Source organism: Rosa chinensis, chromosome 3 (genome assembly GCF_002994745.2).
Source record: "Rosa chinensis cultivar Old Blush chromosome 3, RchiOBHm-V2, whole genome shotgun sequence".
NCBI classification, from domain to species: domain Eukaryota; kingdom Viridiplantae; phylum Streptophyta; class Magnoliopsida; order Rosales; family Rosaceae; genus Rosa; species Rosa chinensis.
The window spans coordinates 11,738,105-11,760,343 of record NC_037090.1 but is presented as its reverse complement, the minus strand read 5'-3'; the positions used below and the strand labels follow the sequence as shown (position 1 = coordinate 11,760,343).

Here is a 22,239-nt window from a genome sequence, read left to right as displayed (position 1 = left end):
AATCCCCGCTATCTAAGATCGCGGATAGGGCGGGGATGATATTATGATCTCCATCCCCAAACCCGCCCAAATGATATTTACATATATTTAATTTATATATATATATATATATATTATAATATAAATCACAAATATATACATTTACTACTTTACTTTAATGACTCCACTTTTACTTTAATAGTGTTTGACTTTTGCACTCACTGAATTATGATTTATGAATTAAATCATGTTTTAATTTTACTTGTTATAAATTTTGATTTTAAAAAAGGCAATATGAGAAAAGATTTATTTTATTTTTTAAATTCTTATAGGGGATTTGGGGTGGGTATGGAGGCTTCATCCCCACTGGGGATGGAGATGGGGAATCCCCAATATATTTTTATTGGAGATTGGGGCGGGGATGGGGGTGGAGAATTACCCCGGGGATGGGGATGGTATTGTGATCCCCATCCCCAACCCGCCCCATTGCCATCCCTAGTCACATTACAATTAGTAATTAACTTACAAGTTCCGAGTAAGTTTCAATGTTTCTGATTGATTAGTACAAAATTAATATTTACAAGCTTTGTTTCGGAGCAACCGACGTATTCTACAGTGTTCTCGAATATTAATTAGGAAAATGACTGTTGGTTTCAATGAGACTTAAGATTTGTGGCTTCATTTTTTAGTGTCATATCAAGTCATCTACACACATCACTTATTTGTTAAATCATGTCATGTAATATCTAAATAAAAAGACACTCTTATTCTTATAAAATCTAATGACTCTAAATTATTTTGGTTTTCTTTTCTATACACCATGCTGAGATTTAAACAACACTTTTTTTTTCTTCAATCAAGAATAAACAATATTCCATGTAAGTCAATCAATAGACTTGCACATACATTTGATTAATAAATTTATATAACACATGTATATGAATTTGAAGTTTGTTGGATTTTTGTAAATTATGAAAATATAATATGAAAAATATACATTCATATTCATATTCACAGGCACACAGACACACACTAACTATATATATAGACATTTCGTCTATATTATATATATAGTTAGTGTTGTGGTGCAAAAATTTATTTGTAAATAATTTAATAAAATTAATGGAAAACAACTAATCATCCTTACACAATGTTATTGATTCACCCTCTAAAATTAAAAAAAATATATATAAAAAGATAAAATTGGTGTTGTAAAATTATAATTTGAGAAGATAATTTAAATATGTATTTACATGACATAACATTTAGGATCGATGCCAAAACAAAACCCCCATCAGGCTAATGAAATTAAAACTTTTATAATAGGAGTGGTTGATATAAACTAGCTCTTACTAGTTTCGGAGGACCCGCTACAAGTCGGAACCCGGATCAAAATGATCACATTACCGGACTTGTTAACTCGTCTTCTTCTGGAGTTTTTGGTTACCTCTAGTAAATGATCCCTCCTTCAATTGCTTTAAGTAGAAGCTTCGACCTCACTCTCCCACAGTAACTAGCTTAACACTCTCACTTCCTCACTGTCCTCCACGATGGCCTGCGTATGCGCCATTCTCACACTCGCTCTACTCAACTGTGCAGCTATCTTTACGCGTGCCGACCTCCCCGGTACGTGGGAGCTCCTCGTCGCCAACGCCGGCATCTCCTCCATGCACACCGCCGTCACCCGCTTCAACACCGTCGTCCTCCTCGACCGCACCAACATCGGCCCCTCCCGCAAAATGCTCCCCAGGGGCCACTGCCGGAACGACCCCAGCGACGCCGTTCTGAAGCGCGACTGCTACGCTCACTCCGTCCAATTCGACCCCCAGACCAACCAAATCCGCCCCCTCATGATCCTCACCGACACGTGGTGCTCGTCCGGCCAGTTCCTCCCGGACGGCACTCTGCTCCAAACCGGCGGCGACCTTGACGGCCACAGAAAAATCCGCAAGTTCGAACCGTGCGAGGCCGCCGGGTCGTGCGACTGGGTCGAGCTTGATGACGTGGAGTTGGCCGACGGCAGGTGGTACGCCACCAACCAGATTCTCCCCGACGGGTCGGTGATTATAGTCGGAGGCAGCGCCGCCAACACGGTGGAGTATTACCCGCCGCGAAACGGCGCCGTCGAGCTGAAGTTTCTCGCTGATGTGAAGGATACTCAGATGGACAACTTGTACCCTTACCTGCATCTCCTCCCTGACGGCCACCTCTTCATCTTCGCTAACAACAGGGCGGTGCTGTACGATCACCAGACCAACAAAGTCGCCAGAGAATATCCACCGTTGGATGGCGGGCCGCGTAACTACCCCTCAGCCGGGTCGTCCGCAATGCTGGCACTCGAAGGTGACTACTCCACCGCCGTCATCGTCGTCTGCGGTGGGGCCCAGTACGGCGCGTTTATCCAGAAGAGCACGGACACTCCCGCGCACGGCAGCTGCGGCCGGATCGTGGCGACTTCGCCCGACCCGGTTTGGGAAATGGAGGACATGCCGTTCGGGCGGATCATGGGGGACATGGTCATGCTTCCGACCGGCGAGGTTTTGGTGATCAATGGAGCTCAAGCTGGGACGCAGGGGTTTGAACTGGCTTCAAACCCGTGTTTGTACCCGCTTCTTTACCGACCCGAGCAGCCAGTCGGGTTGCGGTTCATGACGTTGAACCCGGGAACAGTGCCGAGATTGTACCACTCCACCGCGAACTTGTTACCGGACGGGCGGGTGTTGGTTGCGGGAAGTAATCCGCATTTCTTCTACAAATTCAAGGCTGAATTTCCCACCGAGTTGCGAATCGAAGCGTTTTCGCCCGAGTATTTGGGTCCGGACCGGGCCAATCTCCGACCCGTGATCGAGGGAGTTCCGGAAACGGTGCGTTACGGCGAGCGTTTTGAGGTACTGGTGTCGGTGCCTCTATCTGTGGTGGGAATTGTGGAGGTTAATTTGGGCAGTGCACCTTTTGCCACGCATTCGTTTTCGCAGGGTCAACGTCTGGTCAAATTGGCCGTTACACCTTCAGTCCCGGACGGCGGCACCCGATACAGAATTAGTTGTGTGGCGCCGCCGAATGGAATGGTGGCTCCGCCGGGCTATTACATGGCATTTGCGGTCAATCAAGGTGTGCCAAGTGTGGCTCGTTGGATACATTTGGTGTCATGAGGAATTTGTATATGTTGTATGTATATTCACTAATTTCTTTGAAAATTTAGAAAAGAATTTGTGGATATGGAATATGAAATTGAAATGGTGGTGATAGATGATAATTGTTTGGTGCGTTTGTTGCACTCATTTCATGTCTAAGTAGCAACAATCAAGACATCAAGTCTAAACAGAACGCAGACTTTATCATAGAATGTAACTTTTGAAAGAGAGAATGAGGAAATGGACCAATTCGAACATCAAGATTTGTTTTGGTCGATTTATTCTTGAATGAGTTTAATCAATATAGAATTCAAAGAGAAAGTGGGGAAGAACACTTTTTATAGTGCTTTCAAATTCATTTGTTGCTCTCGTAGAGAGAGCATCGAGTTCTATATTCAATCGTTGTAAAGAAGGCATCAAATTTTGTCACTCTAATGCTATACATCATTTATGGACTTGTTGTATCAACAGTATCATGATGTTGTCACTTTAGAATTTACCTAATTAACAACTTGGTATCGGACCCTTCATGAAATAGTAAGAAGACAAAACAAAAGAAGGTATCACTATCGGACTATAATCAATTTGGGAAGTCCCATGGGAGTATAACTGTGTTATATAAACTAAAACTAAAATCAAGGTAAATGACTTTAGAATCAACCAACTCGATACAATTGATCATGTAATAGTATTTGTGGGATCTATATAAAATTTATTTATTTGTTTGAATAAATGGCTGGTGCGGCTGCCCTCAAGTCTTGATTAATGAAACTGTCAAATACAATTTATTTATGTAAAAAGAGTTGAAAAAAATAAAATATCAAGAAGAAGTTTAGATTGTGTAACGATTTCGATATTTGAAACTGTTATAGGTCAGTAAGGTGCATTATATATTGCATTCTTTAAGAAACTGGATTATTCTCAACTCAAATTGAACAGTTGCATTATTCTTTAGAGTTTAGACACATTACATATATCATACCTACATTATAAGTTTATAACTAATTATGCCAATGAACCGCCCTTTTCCTCTTCACCTTCATAGCAGTCGACCACAGCTACCTTCTGCACATTCTTGTAAGAGTAACGCCGAGCCAAAAACACATAAACACACAAATTTGCTGCAGCCATACAAGCCAATAGCCAGTAAAACTTGTCCAAACGACTACTATTCAAATCCTTACCAAACCAACTTTTCCCCCTTTGCTCTGTGATGTGATCAATGGCCGTGATCAAGAGGCTACTGAGAAAATTTCCAGCTCCAATTACACCAAGGTAAAACGCAATTCCCAAGCTCCTCATGGAGTCCGGAACTTGGTCGTAGAAATACTCCTGTAGACCTACAAGAGTAAACCCATCTCCAAATCCAATTATCACAAATTGGGGTGCTAACCAGAACACACTCATGGAATGTGAACTCTTTAAAGGGTCTTTCTCAACAATCCCTAGTCTTTTCTTCTCCACCAAGGCAGCTGCTACCATTGTGCCGATTAAGAAGAGCATTCCAATTCCGATTCTCTGGAGGATGTTGATTCCCCTTTCGTTTCCAGTTGTTCTTCGCATGACGGGGACTAGGATTTTCTCGTAGAACGTGACGGATATGATCATTCCGATGGCTGCGAGAGAGTAGATTGAGGCAGGGGGGATCTCGAAACCGTTGGCGATGCTTCGGTTCATGGAGACACCTTGTTTGATGAAGAACGTAGAGGTTTGTGCTACACACATTCCAAATGGTAGGGTGGCTAGCCAAATGGGGATAATGTTGAGGACTAGTTTCATCTCCTCGACCTTTGTTACTGTTGCAAGAGTCCAAGGATTTTGCTTCTCAGCTGAATTTTCTGTGCTTATGATGGCTGCCTTGTCAAGAAATCTAATTCACATAACATTAGAGAAAGTTAATAATCAAACTACTCTCGTTATATATATATATATGAAAGTTCTCTCACCGAATAATATGAAAATATGTGTCAAGCTATTATTTCTATGAATCGAATTAGAGTTGCGGATTCAATGTAAAATAAGACCCAATTTAGAAGTTACAAAGAACTTTCTTAGAAACAGCTTTCACTTGCATTTATATTAAAACACTATTGGTATTCAATATAGCCATTCATCTTTAATGTCAAATGAGTGCTATAGTTTCTACGTACCATTATGGGTACTAGCACAACTTCTTGCCTACCCCTAATTGGTAGCAAGAGGGGTATGTAATTGTTATTCTGGTTTGTGATTAATATATTGGCTTCTGCCTTGATTAAAAAAAATAGTCATTCATTTTTAAAACCAGACGATGGTTATTAGGCTGTAAAAAATCTTTTTTTATTTACAGTCAATTTGACACAGCTTAACTTATATGAAAAGATGCTTACCAAGTAATTTATCCGTACAACAAAAATATTTGATAAAAGTTCAATATTCAGATTTTTTTAGAGTATCTTATAGCTGAGATAAGTAATAGGTTGTGATTTAGGGGGAACAACCTTGTAAGAAAGAGATTTCACTTACTTGAGCTTGTTGGTGTGGCACAAAAGCCTCCCACGGACCTTCTCCGACTGGGAAATTTCATACAATTGAGCAGGATCAGAAGGATATGGCAGCTTTCTCTTCGCAATGGCCGCTACAAGAACCTGCAGCATTGGTGTCAGGGGGCTTCCTGTAGGTCTTCGATAGCGGTAAAACGGCCTCCCAACAATGAAGATAACCAGCGAGGTACCCATGACTGCCATGAGAACTATATCTGCGACACCCCAACTTACATGGTCTTGTACGTAGACAACCACAGTCACCCCAAGCAAAAGACCACAGCAAAGCCCAAAGTTCCACCAATTGAAGTAGGACATCTTTTGCTTTCTTTCTTCAGTGTGATCATCATCAAATTGGTCAGCTCCAAAGCTCTCCAAAGAGGGTTTATGGCCTCCAGTTCCTATGGAGATCATGTATATGGCTAGGAAGAACACCACTTCATGGATTTTTCTTGGTTCAAGACATGGATGTGTGTCACAAGGCCTTAGGGTTGGTACAAACCAGGACATGGATAGAAGAATCAAACCCTGTATTTCATAAGAGATCAATAACCGATCATAATAATGATATTCTAGTATTTATTGAATCCTTACAAGTGTTAACATATTTTGTTTGAGCTCAAGTTGATAACTTCAAATTCTTATCTCGCTTTGTTCTTTATAGAAACAATTGTATATGAAGTGAATAGTGCGGAACACTAGAAAGATGCTTTGTATAAAGTTCGCACATATAATTCCATAAATTTCCCAGCTTGAGATTGTAATTATCTTCGTGAAATAAGTAATGCCCTAGATGCATGTTCATTTGTCTTAAAATGGAAAATGAATTTAGTTATTACCAGAAGGTAAATGATGGATGAGACCAGAACAGTTGAGAAGCGACCCAAATAAGCATCAGCTATGAAGCCTCCAAAGAATGGAATCATTGTGGTAACACCAGACCAATAGTTGACACTCTTTGCTGCACTCTTGAGGTCTTCATGAATTACTTTGGTCAGGTAAATAATTAAACTGGTTGCTATTCCAAAGTAACTCAGCCTCTCACTGAACTCAATTGCTGCACAAATTATAAGATCAAAGATCAGTTAAGGTTAAAAACTGTTGAAGATCAGTACTATATAATTTAAAAGGCAAAACCAGGTGGGCATGTCATTCAATCTTTTCGGCTGCATAAATCCAACCAATGAAACACAGCTGGAAATGAAGAAAGATAGTGCATATTAATTGTGCTTTACCTGTGATAGTTGTACATAATATATGATCGATCACTATCATGTTTTGTACTGCAACGATTATAATTACTTCGGAATCGCATACCATAAAGTACAACTATGAAAACTGATGTCACAGAACTAGCCATTACAAAATTAGGAATCAATTATATGACCTAGCTCGCTTGGTCTAAATCATGGCCCTTCAACAATCGTCCTGTCTGATCTGCTTCCCCCACCAAATTTCATACATGCATGGTTACCAGAAAAGAAGAAAATAAAAACACAGCTCAAGTCCCTTTAGTTGACCCAAGCATTCTTTCTTCCGTTTGATACAACAGTAAATGCCTCTTATCCACCTAAAATGGCGGTGGGGCACTTAACTTTATTCAAATAATTTGACATATTATGTTATCATTTTACAAGTATTGGATCGACAGTCCTAAGAACAATGAATAATTGAATATTTTCCAACACACACACACACACAAATTATAGCTAGCATGAACAATATATAGCACTAGGTAGAGTGAGCTTTGTTGGTTCTGTTAATGGGGTTTGGGGTGGCCAGAATATAGCATTGATCGACATAAAGCAACATCTCATATGCTAATTAGTGCTGGAGAGGACCCTCCCATGTGAACCTGCTTACAGAGGAGCCACTGATTCTTTTCCCATGATATGTACTATTTAGAACTATATATCAATCTCATGCATACATACTGAGAAAGATGATAAGAGCTTGCATGCATATAGTTAGAGTTCATCTAATCCACGAGGTATAGTTGATGAGGAAATGAATGCTGCATGAACATGATGAACAACTCCACCCTCCAATAATATGTATGCTTCAACTGCATGACTATATAGGCTCAAGAAGAGCAGCATGAAATTATTTAGCTAGCTTTCACTACTAGCAAAACGGGCAACTCACACAGATTTAAATCTGTGTGAGATACTACCATTTCACACGGATGTCAGTGTGTAAAAGGCTTTACCTACCGTGCAAGCACGGAATTATTTTCGGTTGCCTTCGGAGGGGGCGCTAATGCTCTATTCACACGGTTTTGGAAGTCCGTGTGAAATTTTAAGTGGGTCCCACTTGTCTTCCAGCATGCATAGTAGAATTTTATGTAATCCGTGTGAGATAAAAATAATATTTTAATATCTTGTTCAGTGTGAAATACCTTCTTAACACACAGATATCTGTGTGAAATAGCTTCTTAACTCACACAGATATCTGTGTGAAAATATGAATACCATTTAAAAAAAAAACTGTTAATTAACAAATACAAATATATACAATTGCATTTAATTTTTCCCCACAAAAATAAACTCATCCACAGTAACTCACAATAAAGTAAACTTTACATTCCCAACCGGTCATCATTGTTTTAAGCTATATATCATTGAGAAAGTGACCAATATATACAAACTAGCCATGCCAGCAAGATCTTGTTTTTACATTTCTTGGCATACAAAAAGGACATATACTTCATACCTTAAACAAATTCTTGGCGTACAAAAAACAAGGATGTTTTCTAGAATACAGTGTTGTTCAAGGGGGAACATGACTAAGATTTCCCCCCTTTTAACAACAAAATCCTTGGCCAAGAATATAGTTTTGATGGAGCTTTGAGGATTAACTCAAAGTAGACAAAAACAAAACCATCAAAGTCAGGAAATAACATCTACATAAGGTAAAACTAACTAGCTTACTTCTGCTGCGATATACACTATCAGTGATGGCTGGGGTTGGGATCACGGGTCTACTACCTCCATAATGTCTCAAGAGTGTCACTCATCACGCATGAGTAAGTTGTCATCTAGGAACACAACTTGTGAGATTAATACATTAATTTCTTGAGCAACAACAATAAAACTTCCAAGACACCAAATTAACAAGTCTACAACTATTTCAATAATAAAAACAAAACCGTGCCATGAACTACAAAATGACATACCAGTTTCTCTCTTCAATAAGCTCACCAAAGTTAAACTATGTGTGTGTGCACACCCACGCACGTGTGTGTCTATGTCTCTGTGTTTGAGCGATTTTATGTTTGAAATCTTGCACTTTCACAGTTCAACAGAAAATTAAGAATAAGACATCTATAGAAATTTCTCACAATCTACACTCGCAAAAGACTACTGGTTTATGTCAGAGCATAGTCTTTATATGAAAAATAGAGTAGAAGGGCAAAATTGCTATTTTAGGTGCACACTTATCATGAACTTAAACTATCAAAGATTGCTTGATTAACAAATCTGACTATATATTCAAGAAAAATGAAAAGAAAATCTTAATGACAACCGCATCAACTCTAGTGCTACAACTTTAAACACAAAAAATGCCCCAAAAAAGTGCCCAAGTACATACAAACAACTATGACTATAAGTCAGTTAAACACAAGGGAGAAGTAGCACACCAGTCTCAGAAGAAAAGGGTCTGATCCACATTTGCCTGATACGCTCTGGCTGAATAAAGCTTCCAACATCCCTGCACAGCAAAGCCATGAGAACTTAACAAGATAAACGGTAAAGAATCACATTAATTTACTCATCTTTCACTAAAAATGGTTTCATGTAAATCGATTCAATTTGATTCAGACCAAGGTTAAAATAAAAAATAAAAAATGAAGGAGGCAGATTGTTGCATACATATATAGGTGGGAGAACCTAATACGGAATCAAATAGTTCAATCCTCACTCGGTGAAGAAAGTGATCGAAACTCTGGTTCATAACAAATGCACTAGAAATTTCTAACAGATGCAGCAGAAATCAAGTCACTAACCTTGTGGATAATTCACCATTCAGATTCAACTAAAATACACCATTCTAAATCACCATAACTTGGAAAAACAAACTGGTATTCTATACATCCACACATCTCACTTCATCAAATTAAAATGCAATCAAACCAAAACAAAAAATACAAACTTGCGGACCCAGAATATTCAAGTAATAAAAACACTTACTTCCATTATAGTGGTGAACTCTAACCTTGGCAAGCATCGCGTAGTACTCGATCCCCGACTTTCTCAGAGGAGGGCCATTGTTCGAGATTATAATCAGCTTCCCTGCAATTCACCCGCAAAAAAAAAAAATCAAATCCCACATCGAAGATTCAAAACCCAAATCACATAAATGACAAAGATTGAAAATTTGGGTCAAAGAATCAGAGAGAGATGCTATCTTTGGAGCTACGAAGAGTGTCGATGACGATCTTGTAACCCAGAGTGTACTTGCCACTCTTCATGACAAGAGCGAGCCTGTTGTTGATAGACTCATGGGTCTTCTTGGTTTTCTTCACAGCCACCATGGTTGAATCTAGATCTCTGTTTTCTTCTTCTTCCTGTGCCGCTGAGACCTAGAAACAAGCTTTTGGAGGCACCTGACTGGGTTTTGGTATTAATATAAGAGCGTGAACGGGTTAGGTTTTAGGGTATGGCGGACAGAAAATCAAACACTGGTGCGGTCAAGTGCCGGCCGGAGAAGGAGGCGGCTGCCTATCGGAGGCGAAGAAGGAAGAGGAGGTCGGGTGCTGGTCAGGTGAAAGGGTTGTTGCAGAGGAGAGAGAGAGAGAGAGAGAGAGGACATACGCTGACGGCGGTCAGAGAAAAAGCTCGTGGTTAGGTCGGAGAATGAGCTCCAGGCGGCTCTCCGAGCTGAGGTCGAGGGCGCGGGTCAGGCTGGAGAACAAGCTGAGGTCGGGAACGCGAAGGAGGCGGTTAAAAGAACTTAATGTGGGAGTTTATCAATTAGCTAGGGTTTGAATATTGTCATTCTAATTTTCACACGTAAGTCCGTATGAAAATTATATTCTCACACGGATATCAGTATGTTCATTATACACTGATATATGTGTGATGCTCATTTCACACGGACATCTGTATGAAATTGTATTAGTTACTGAAGACCGTCGTTGTATAATACATATAAGAATATAAAAAATTCATGTTTAAATAATGAAATACCTGATTCACACTGAAATCTGTGTGAACTGATTTCCCCACGGACAACCGTGTGAAAGTATCTTAGCTTTCACACCGATATCTGTGTGAATTGTTATTTCACACGGATGTCTGTTGCTATTGGTATGATAGAAACTCATGCGGGTCCAACTCAACTAATTTCACACGGATATCTGTATGTAATTATCTTTCACACGGATATCCGTAGCTATAGAATATCTGTGTGATTAAAATCTGTGTGAGTTGCCCGTTTTGCTAGTAGTGTTTCTCAGCAACCAAAAGGAGCACGAGGACATAACCAGGTTGTTTTTACTCCTTACCAACAATAAAGAGAGAGGCTTTCCAAACACCAGTTGAAGCTCGGAGAGGAACATTTCCTTTATGATCCACAGAAGAATCATAAACCCATTTCTCCTGATTTTCAGCTGCCACCTTGTTCGATTTTGCTGATCCCTTTCTCTCTTCCATTTTCGATCGATCACTCGGAAGCAATGCTAGTGAGAGAGAATATTGATCACAAAAGTGGACGGATATTGCAGGGTGAGAAAAGCTTTGCCAGCTAGTGATTTTCCTGTAAGACAGAATATATCAGAGAAGTGGGTTGGAGACTTGGAGGTGAGAAAAGCTTTTACTTTGGTGGTCTTTATATAGAGAGGATATATTGGAGGATGTTCAAATTTGCAGGTCACTTTTTTCAGATTCGCTGTTGAAACCTTCCAAGGTAGGGCCGAGATCTAGAGAAGTGTCAGCCTCTACGAACCACACTGTGAAAGAAAGAAAAAACATTTTAGCGATCCAAATTTTGAAAGAGAAAAATGTTCATCCAATCCATTCCAAATAGGACTTGATCGCTACGTTTATTAGTCCCATATATAGGAATGGCATCTACATGAATTATGGGACCAAAGTTCCATAGTCAAAAAAGTGGTCTTTTAGCATACCGCATATGTTGCTTACTAATTACAAAACTTCATTTATTTACCGACCAAAAAATTGTTGACAGATAGCATTCAAGTTTTTTTTTTGTTCTTATTATTACTTGTTATCTATACTAATTTTAAGAGTAAGGTTAGTTAGTTCTTGTTGCGGATGTCCATTTCAATAATTATAATTGTGATAAAATTTAATATATAATTTTATTATCTACATTGTGAAATCAAAGTTACTTTAGCCACCTATAATATCTTTTCTTTCCGAGTCTACAACGACCTAGAATGTGCTCATGCAATTTTTTGTGAGTACAAATTTCATGCCTATTGGTTTCGGAAAGCCAAACTGTAGGAGTCATGGAAATACAAATTGTTAAAATTTTGAAGCAGTTTGTTGTAATATGTTAAAAATAAGAATAGTATGTAGGAGATTAAATAAACATTAAAATATAATGGCCCTAAAAATATAATAAACCCTGGCTGGATCAACAAGAGCTGCAGTTAGAAGAAGAAGAATAAAAATCTAGTTATCGGAATAGGATAATGTTACAGAAATTGCACTAGTCTGCCTTGTTCACTTGTACCAAACTTTTGATGAAGTGAAATTGGGAATATCAATTATAAACTTTATTGAAGGCTTTTCCCTATTTCACTATTGTACTTTTCTAAAAATTATTGTCCAAATTGGTCATTTTTGAAGAGGATAAAATATTTTTAGATTAAGATGGTTTCTAACATGCATGCATATGAGGTAACCCATTCTGAAAACATGGTTTGTAACCCATTCTGAATATAACGTCATGATGAGGTCATTTCCACATTATATGGGCTACGACTAGCTAGGGTAAGCACAGGATATAGTTTAAGGGGATCGACTATAAATATTGATCCACATTGTTAATTTAATCAAGTCATTATTCAAAGCTAATGGATTTCATCAGAAAGCTGAAATCATGATAAGAGAAGGATTAATGGACCACTTTCCGTTATTTAACTAGTCTAAACATACCCTATTACTGAACCAATTGGAATTAGCCTCGTGATTAAACCTTTTAAAACAAATAGAGGAGTTGCTGGATTTCAATCCCCATTCATTGAATTTGCTTATCGTGAAAACAGCTTAATAAGTTATTGTAGCTAAGTATCTTAATTTGTCTTACCTACAAGCCATCCAGGGATCAAGGATAATGGTATTAGTAATCTAAGAGAAATTTTATATACACAGCCCTATGTACTTAATACACACCCCCAATAATTTATTATTATTATTGTGCCACAAACTTCCTCTTTTACCCCTGTTAACTATACATCTCCATACCAACGACCTTCATCTATTTCTATCATCGCTCCACCATTACCACCACACTTCATCACCACTATACTTGAATAGCCACTAATTGTCGGTGACAAATCCCACCTCAGGAAAAGAAAAATTTAGTCACAAACTACCAAATCCAATAATAAGAAATTAAGGTACAATATTGATAAACAAGCCTAAACTGCCTTGCTGAAAAGAGATGCATCCATTGGAGCGAAGGCAAGGTCATCCTAGATCTCTGCCTCAGATTGAATAATGTGAAATGTGATGAAATTGCAATAGATTGAATGGATCAATCTTCCAGGTTCCAAGGGTTTAATGGCTTATCAAGAATGGGCTCTCTGTATATGTGTCTTCTGTCTTATCTATAGATTATATTGGATGCTTGCAAATTTCTACCACCTGGAACCGAAATCAACATGCAGTGGTTTTTGTTCACGACTGGGTTGGGTTGTTCTTATATATGTATAACAGAACTAACAATGTATGTATTTGATAAAGAAGCCTTAACGTTTAAGGTGGGTAAGGAAGAAGACCTAGAATAATGACAGAAGTTTAACAAAATAATCTAAATATCTAAGATAGGGTTTAGTGGAAAAAGAAAATATGCATCCTTGTTGGCCAGGGTTCCTCCGTCATCGTCAACACAACATCATTTTTTTTTTTCCAGTTATTGTAAGGGTCTTAAAGGAATTTAATTTTTCAAAAAAAATTGAGAGACATAGGGATGTGTATTTAGAAAAAAGGGTTGTGTATATAGAACTACTCGTAATCTAATTGTTAAAAGAAAACAAAAAAGAATTGGGCAATGGTCTTTGATAGGAGATGATTACACGGTCACTAGATGATCAAAAATTTTGTGATCATTCACTCTTAGATTTAAGGGAAAATGATTATTTACTCAATTTTAGGGTTAATTAACCCCACTTACCCAAACACTCTAAGAGATCATTTCCCTATTATCCAATTAAGTTTTTATTTATTTATTTTTTGGACAATTTTGCTCTCTCCTTCTTTGTCACTTAGAGAAAGAAGTCATTGGAGACATTGCTCGACTCCGGTGACCAGTGGCCGGCCGGGGACTCCGGCGACCGATCACCATAATCCGGAATCCGGCTACCGGACAAGTGACTGGATTCCGGCGTCTGAATTTATTGCCCCATAATAATACCCAGTAACCATATTATTGCCCCCAATAATAAGTTCATTGGGGATCAATAATTAATGAAAAATGAAGATGTTTTTAATTTTGAATGTTTTAGTAGGTTTATCCAAATAAATAATTTTATTATTGCCATAATAAACATTTATTGCCCCTCAGTAATATTATTATTGCCTCCCAATAATCTTATTAGTGCCAACCAAATTATAAAAAAAAGAAGGGAAAATGTCATTTTTCTCAGTGAGTGACAAATCTGGCTCTCTCACTTTCAGATTAAAAATGTTATAAGTGCATGATCAAGTTACTTGTTTTAATAATTAGTGACAAGTCTCACTCTCTGGCTCTTTTGATGGAGATTGTTGCGATACCGGGAGAGTTGCAATACTCCAACACCGAGACCTAGTGCCTGTCGCTGTCGCTACCGAGAGATGGGAATGGGTGCCCAGATCAATCCATGTGTGTGGGCTCTTCAAATGAGAGAGAGAGAGAGAGAGAGAGAGAGAGAGCTGCTGGGATGCAGCTGCCAGAGATGATGAGGTTAATGGTGAGAAGTTGCCGAGAGGAAGAATGGTGCCAAGAAATGGTTACCAGGGAAGTGAGGCATGGGTATCAAGGGAGGACTCGGGTGCCCAAATTAATGGTGGGTATTTATCTCAAATTATCAAATCGAAGGGATGGTGCTGGTGATTGTCACTGGAACTAATCAAATGGCGCCAGCGACGACGCGTTGGCGCGTGATTTTATTTCTGGCCATTGCCGGACGATATGGAGAATGAGTTTTGCTTGTTTGAGGAGTGTGAGCACGATTAAGGCAGTGGTGATTCATAAAAAGTGATCGAAGTCTCTAGACCAAGGAGAGAGAAAAACTGAGATCTTGTTTCTCTCTCTTCAAACATGAACCCAGAACGTCAAGCTTGTCAGTGCGTGAATCTGCTTCCGGGGCGTCGCCGTACGTGATAAAGGCCGGTTTTGAGTCGCCAAAGATTGGTGGACGCCGTGGTGGTGGAGGTGAGGCGCGGTGATGAGAGAGAGAGAGAGAGAGAGAGAGAGAGAGAGAGAGAGAGAGAGAGAGAGAGAGAGTCACTCTGAGAGGAGTTTGAGGGGAGTAGTTTGTTAATTAAAATGAGGGCAAAACTGTTATTGATGTTTAAATTGAGTGAATAAGATTAAAAAAAAACTCTTAATAGAGCAAGTAGATAATTTTTAGACTCAAATTTGGTAAGTGGTCACGACCCTTAGATTTAATTTTTATGATTAAAATTAAAACACTTAAAATTCATTTTTTTTAATCGTAACTGTTGATATTAAATTTAAGGGCATGTCACCACAAAAGCCATAGATGACTGTATGAACAGTACTCTGGTATTTGCATATATACTTAAACTTACCCAACAAAGCAGCACACACGCCTACTCGTAGTGTGATGGTTGAAATCAAACGACTTCTTCAATTCTTTTCTCTTCTTTCTTAATTAACATTGAACTTTAAAGTTTATTCCTACATGATTTAGTGTTTAATGTATCTTGTGAATTTGGATTTTCTACGATTGAGTTTCTCAATGTACTAGAAGGTTTGGAGCACTATGCATTATTTCATCTTAAATTCTTGAATTTTTCAAGGCTCACTCTGACCTTACCACACAATTTTTACTGGCGCATCTCTGAGCTCATTTGAACTAAGAGAGCCTAGAAATTTAATTTTTATTTGTCAGAAGGAGGTCTAATATGGTTTATATTACTTATGAAACAAAATTCTGAAAACTGATATGTGGATAACCAAAAAGAGTTGAATATGCATCAGTGAGGAAATAGATTAAATTCGAGCATGTAACTATATGTGGATGAGAATAAGATTAAAATAGTATAACATATATAGTAGTAATAAAGACCCGCATGTATGTATATGTATTCGTGGCAATACGATTCAATATTGATCGATCATATAGGTGGATAGACAGCTTATGCCACCTTGAGGGAGAAATGACATGTGGTCATCGATATATTGCTGCGTGACTTTGAACCTCTTCACATCACAACTTTTGGAAAGTCTCAAGCATAATACATGAACTCAATTTAATTTGGCCCCTTCATTGTACCTGATGTAAGTATCAAGTAGTGACTATCCAGTAAGAATCTTTTTTGTGAAAGTGAAATGCTCGCATAGTGTAGAAGGGGTAGCATTTCCGGATTAAGCTAAACCACATCTACTTAAATAGTGAGTTTGTACTAAATAATGTATGGTTGAACGATGTTTTGAATTCGAATTTTCTAGCTTTAAATATTCATCACATAATAAAATTGACCATCAATATTCATCACACAACTGGCATCTATGATCTTCTCAGTTAGGTTGACATTATTGTCAATGAAAGAATTTATTGATTTCGACATACTATACAGCAAGAGTAAATTTATTTCTGGAAATGCTCCAGTAATTGGTTAACAGAAATATTCGAATTTTTCTAATCTGTCCAATTGGTATAAGAATCCATCTACATAACTGAGCCTTCTTATCCAGATCAGAAAGAAATATCTTATGTGTATACGTGGAATTAATGGAAAACATCATTAATCTATACTAAAGATATCTCAATTACTTACTTTTCTGGTTGGCTGCCAGAAGCCCAGATCCGGTTACTGCTGATTTTCCTTAGTTTCCTTGTGTAAGGTTTTGCGCTTGGAAGTCTTAACCTACCTTCATAAAATGAAATCATCTCTTTGGAAAAAGAAAAGTAAAGAAGAAGATTACTTTTTGAAAGATTTGGTAGATCATCGAATTAGTATATCATATGCAAAACATGTCATACTAATAATTAATCACATTTTTTCTCACTCATGAAATGTAATAAAAAGAAACTGAAGGTGTGAAGTACTGACTAATGAAATTGTGGTGTGAAACTTGCCTTCCCACGTTCTACTGATTTGAAAGGAGTGGTCGATGTTTAGCATTCAAACAATCATTAAATCTTTAATCAGACTCAAACCACAATGTGATTAAGTAAAGCGATTTAATTCGTTTGTGGTTGAAGTCAACGGCAATTAGTACATTATTCTAGTAATCAGATGGGATTAATTCAAAACTCAAATGGTTGCCAGCTTCCATTTCATTATTGTTTTACACACCAGAATTAAACAATAAACCTAGTTTATATTATGAATGTATAGTTTTAATATGTAGGTTCATTTTGGCACAAACCAATGCAGCAATGGTATATAGTAATATTTATCTTTGTGCATATTAGTGGGAGACAATTACTTGCATTAAGAACTTTCATGATGGTAAGTAATACTTTGTTTCAAGTGCAACGCACCATATCGAGTGATGATGTTGTTCATCTGCATTTATCACGAGTATTCACTAGTCAGGAGGCGCAGTTGACTCGAGCATTTGTTATTTCTTCATAGATTTAGAGCCACTACCGAGTTGGTATGTCGACACTTCACTACCAACGATGTGCACTTCATCGGATTTTGAGTCTCTTTGGTCGATATGACCATTTTCCTTGCCTCATGATTTACCGGAGATCTAGTAGCTCCATTTGGAAGTGGTGTTTAAGCCTTCTGATTTGACCTTGTTATAAGTGGTCAGTTGGTGACCTTGATCGTAGTATTCATACCGCTTTTAATTTGCTCCGTATGAAATATTTGATAAAAAAAAAAAAAAATCAATGCACCATGTGTTTCATTATTTGTTTTTGTACTCCGTATCTTTAATTTCTTTTTTCCGCAGCTGTCAAATGAACATTGCTCAATTTGTCAGTGCGGCAGTATTTGAGATTTCCGGAGCTTGAGATGAACCCTAAAAATATATTCCTCCTGGACCTTTCATGTACGTTACCAAAAAAAGTGGGTAAATTTGAGGCTTCTGAGAATTTGGCTCATTTAGCTGCCTTCGTATAAGGCCTTTATCCCTCCACTACTCTCCATCAGACATTCATTCAGCCGAAAATATTTCAACGAAGAGATGATCATCATTTAGTCGGAGCCGTTGTTTTAAGATGCCGTCATTGTTTTTGCTTGTTTTACATGTTTCTACTAAAGGGACTTGAGGAATTTAAGTAATGTGTAAACTTTCCAGGGATATATTCGAATATTCGATGGTCCTTACAAAATAAAAATGTTAGCACATGAATCATATGCACTATATTGTCTTGAAACTTATTGTTAGATTTGTTTGTGAGGTTCCCCGTTCTTTTCCCAACTGATGTACAGGTGATTATGCTCCCTCTGTGAACTGTACCACACATTTTAAATGGATTATCAGGTGCTATGTGACTTAAGCACATTTACACGTTCACATTTGATGTCCTGAAGAATGATAGAGACGAGTCTTCGAGTACAAGTAGGATTCTTGAGTAAATTTACCATTGGAGCTACAGAAACTAGAACACGTTCAGGCTAGGATACAAGAACCAAAATTTGGTAAATGTAAAACGTGATTTAAAGTTTAAATAGTATACCTCTATGAATCAAATTTTTGTGATCGAAATGACCAAAGTCGAATAGTGGATGCATTTCTTTCTGAAAGTCCCTTCAGGTGAGGAACTGTGAGTCTGTGACCATCAATGGCCATGTAGTTCTCCTTTACAAGTGCAAAGCATTTAATTAGGGGATAAAAACCTGGCCGCCTTCGGAACTTTCAATAGTTTTCTTTTTATTTTTATTTTTATTTTGCTTCATTAACTAAAGCATTTAGCTCCGATGCCTTTTTACGGTCACCGCTTTCCAGTTTTCCTCATATCGTCAAGTATTTCCGACTTTTTTGTTCAACTGGAGCTGTATTATCGTCTTTCAACTTGCTACCTTGCCGTGATCCACATCTACTTTATCTCGAGGTCTTCTCCACATACTTTTTTCTCCAACTCAAGTCCACCAATGATTATAATGTACAAAGTGATGATGTTGGATTTTTGGCACCCCCACTTTGCCATGTATTCTACCACTTGCACCCCCCAAAAGGCGAAAATTAGTAGACATCTGCAACTGTGAGGGGGAATGTCATAAAACAATTGAAACCCAAGAGCATCTAAGCTAAAACTAAAAGTATAGTTTAGTTGAGGCACGATGAAAACGGACAAAGCTAAAAATATTAGTAGCACCATCGGCATATTTTAGCAGGCCAGTACTATAAGATATGTGAATGCTTCTTCTAGTTCTGCATTTGGCTATAATCACCCAAATTTAGTATCGTTTAATCTAAACGTGCCTGTAGATTCGTAAAGCAATTGGTCAATCAGTCATAATCGCCTTCCAATTCAAATTTCTGGGAATGCTTCAAGCATAATGTTTCGATACACCAATGGCGTGTCGATAACAAGAACTTTTTCACACCTTTTCTCACTTCTTAATCCTCATTAAACTTCCAACAGCACCAACTATCCAACAGTGAAGTGAAATTTACAGAACCATCTTAGTTGGGAATTTTTAAACCAGAAAAACCTGACCATCCAATCCACACTATCTGATGTGCGATACCATTTCATGTATTATTATAATCTGATACCAAACATATGGGAAATGCTGGAAAAAAGCCCTAAACAATCATCAATCAATGGCGCTTTGCTCATATTCCAATGGTAAAACAAGCATTTCAATAGTTCATGTTGGATAATGTCAATTTCGTTTGAAATTCATCGGAACAAAATGTCTGGTGGAAAGTTGTGGTCAAGGGACAAGAGCACACGTAATCAGTACTTAATCTCAGTCAAATCAACGTCTTATCTACTAAAAGTACAAACTACACATCAAAAGTCAGCGAGCTAGCCCTCAATTCATTAGAGAAAATTCAGAACTAAAGATAGAATCCACTAAAATTGATTTGATTTGAGTGGTAAGAAGAATGACTGCAACACCCCACTAAACCTAATATTGTCCTTTACAATTTACAATTATGTGGAGGTGATCAACTTTACAAACTTTGACAGTCAAACTGATAGACTAATAGTGGGACTGTCCTAAAGAGCTTATAGTGCTTCCGGACATGATTGGGGGCCTGGATGATAAAAAAAGATCTCAAATCTTCAAAACCGCACAGAAGAGATAAGAAAGCATCAGATTTAGAGTGGAGAAAAGCCTAAAATTCCACAAAAATAGGCCTTGCAACAGATGTAGAATGTAGAGATCAAGATGGATAAGGATGATCTTCCTAATAATTGAAGTATGAGGTGCAACAGATGTAGAATGTAGAGATCAAGATGGATAAGGATGGTCTTCCTAATAATTGAAGTATGAGGTGCAACAGATGAGGTGTGCAGTTCAGCCAAGAACAGGATCTATGCATCTATACAACATTACAACTACATTTACATACAGATCAATTTGGCTAAAAAGGACAAATAGTTTAGTCAACTACCATATATATCACATAAGACCTCAAATAAATCCAGTCATAAGGTGGCTAATATGCAAAGTGTTTCAGGCTTTATGAGCTGAAAGGTAGATGAAATACATGAACTCAAATGGAAAAAAAGAGTGAGTCAGCAATTTCTACATCATTTATGAAATACCTACCTGTACTACCCACCAGGACCAACTCAGTTCCACTAAAGAACCAACATCAGCTCCCTGCAGATAATCAATTCCAAAATGGCTCTATCATCTAAAGTAATTGATCAAATCAACATTTATCCACTACATTTCTCAAAGTCTATCATCTAAAGTAATTGATCAAATCAACATTTATCCACTACATTTCTCAAAGTCAGTCGGTAAACAAACAACATTAGGCAAAAGGAAATGAGATGGCCCTAAAGCATGAGACGCCTATTAAAATCCATCTGAAATCTTTTCCTGCCCCCGACTGAAGTGAACAGGTGCGCATAAAATCACTACTTTCCAGCAATGCAGCTCAAAAAGAATACTTTACAGTAAGATCATCAAGGTGTCAGTGCTTATTGAAACACCTTAGTGTGCAATACATGGTATTGCATACCAACAGATAACATTTTCATTTTGGTTGAACTGATGCAGATTTTTTATTTTAATTTTTTTTTTGGTAATGTAAATGATCCAAGCTGGGTTGCTTCAGACCATGAAAAGCAAGAAAGGGAACTGCTAATATCTACAGATTCTATGGCTCATCAATCGTCATCCACTCGAGCTTTTAACTTTTTTCCTCATGAGCACATCAAAGGTTTAATATACTAAAAATCTAACATTTGAACTGTAGTTACAATTAAGCCGCACAGTGAGTTTAAGTATACGCGTGTGGGTGTGTAGTTAATACATTTGCCAAGTATGTAAATGGAGTACCACACCAACCCTTAAAGTAGATGTTAAACATAATCTATCTTCTCTGATTAGAAATTCATTGTATAAGATACAAGTGAGTTAAGGTTTAGTTTAGGGGACTAGTTCTGGCACTTCACTTTTGCTCTTGCACTAACTTTAGCTACTTAAAAAATGGGTAGCAACTGCAAAAGTGATACTCTATTTAGCTAAATGGTGGATTGAAATTGACTGGTTCAGGGTTATACTCCATTTTGGTGTACACTTCTTCCCTTTCACTTTGTGTGTGTGTTGTGTAAATGTTTCAATCTATGGTGAAGATGTATGCTTGCTACAGATTCGATAAAAAGCAAGAAAAGGAACTGCTAACATCTATTGCATCTGTGGTTTATGAAACCTCATACTTAAATTGTTACTAATTTTGCTTTTCTAAACAGCACAGCAAAATGGTTAATTTTTGTTAAAATCTGATATTTGAACTGCAGTTTTGAGTAAGCTGCTCATTTAGCTTCTATAGTTGGTACGTATATGCGTGTGCACGTGTGCGGTTGGTGGATTTGCCAAGTATGTGAATGGAGTACCCACATCAAGTCATGAAGTTCATATTAAACATCATCTTTCATCTCTACTGTGGTGTCCTGTAGGATAGAGTGATTCTGGAATAAGTGTCCGATTTTGTTTTGGGGTTTGAAGTCAAGTGTTTTGCATATCAGTACTCAAATGTAGCACACGCAGAACATGCAGCAATATTCATGCGACAGATGTATATCACAGAATCATCAA

General features: G+C 37.8%; 2 protein-coding genes across 9 annotated transcripts; one reads left to right on the top strand and one right to left on the bottom strand.

The window, feature by feature from the left end:
• Positions 1-1,333: 1,333 nt before the first annotated feature.
• On the top strand, positions 1,334-3,256 carry LOC112195120 (aldehyde oxidase GLOX). The gene has a single exon (XM_024335478.2). It carries the CDS (start codon positions 1,530-1,532, stop codon positions 3,129-3,131), a length of 1,602 nt encoding a protein of 533 aa, XP_024191246.1. The 5' UTR covers positions 1,334-1,529; the 3' UTR covers positions 3,132-3,256.
• Positions 3,257-3,982: 726 nt separating this feature from the next.
• LOC112193467 (protein NRT1/ PTR FAMILY 5.6) lies at positions 3,983-11,439 on the bottom strand. 8 transcript variants are annotated; one of them, XM_040516782.1, is made up of 7 exons: positions 9,826-10,671; positions 9,276-9,346; positions 8,811-8,922; positions 8,566-8,672; positions 6,475-6,692; positions 5,619-6,163; positions 4,010-4,983 (listed from the first exon to the last, which is right to left on the bottom strand). In XM_040516782.1, the coding sequence occupies exons 5-7, from the start codon at positions 6,559-6,561 to the stop codon at positions 4,119-4,121; spliced, it is 1,497 nt and encodes a 498-aa protein (XP_040372716.1). In that variant the 5' UTR covers positions 6,562-6,692; positions 8,566-8,672; positions 8,811-8,922; positions 9,276-9,346; positions 9,826-10,671; the 3' UTR covers positions 4,010-4,118. The 8 variants fall into 8 exon arrangements, 7 of the variants coding, with proteins under 7 accessions (XP_024189388.1, XP_040372716.1, XP_024189392.1 ...); XM_024333624.2 differs by lacking the exons at positions 8,566-8,672; positions 8,811-8,922 and having other exon boundaries at positions 9,851-9,927; positions 10,450-10,675; XM_024333622.2 differs by lacking the exons at positions 8,566-8,672; positions 8,811-8,922 and having other exon boundaries at positions 9,826-9,927; positions 10,450-10,674.
• Between the last annotated feature and the right edge of the window lie 10,800 nt (positions 11,440-22,239).

Coding starts and splice junctions, on each gene's coding strand:
- LOC112195120 (XM_024335478.2), top strand. CDS start 1,530: ATGGCCTGCGTATGCGCCATTCTCACACTCGCTCTACTCAACTGTGCA.
- LOC112193467 (XM_024333620.2), bottom strand. CDS start 11,289: ATGGAAGAGAGAAAGGGATCAGCAAAATCGAACAAGGTGGCAGCTGAA. Junction 6,693..11,141: donor AGCCTCTCTCTTTATTGTTG/GTAAGGAGTAAA, acceptor TAATTTGTGCAG/CAATTGAGTTCAGTGAGAGG. Junction 4,984..5,618: donor TGCCACACCAACAAGCTCAA/GTAAGTGAAATC, acceptor TATGTGAATTAG/ATTTCTTGACAAGGCAGCCA.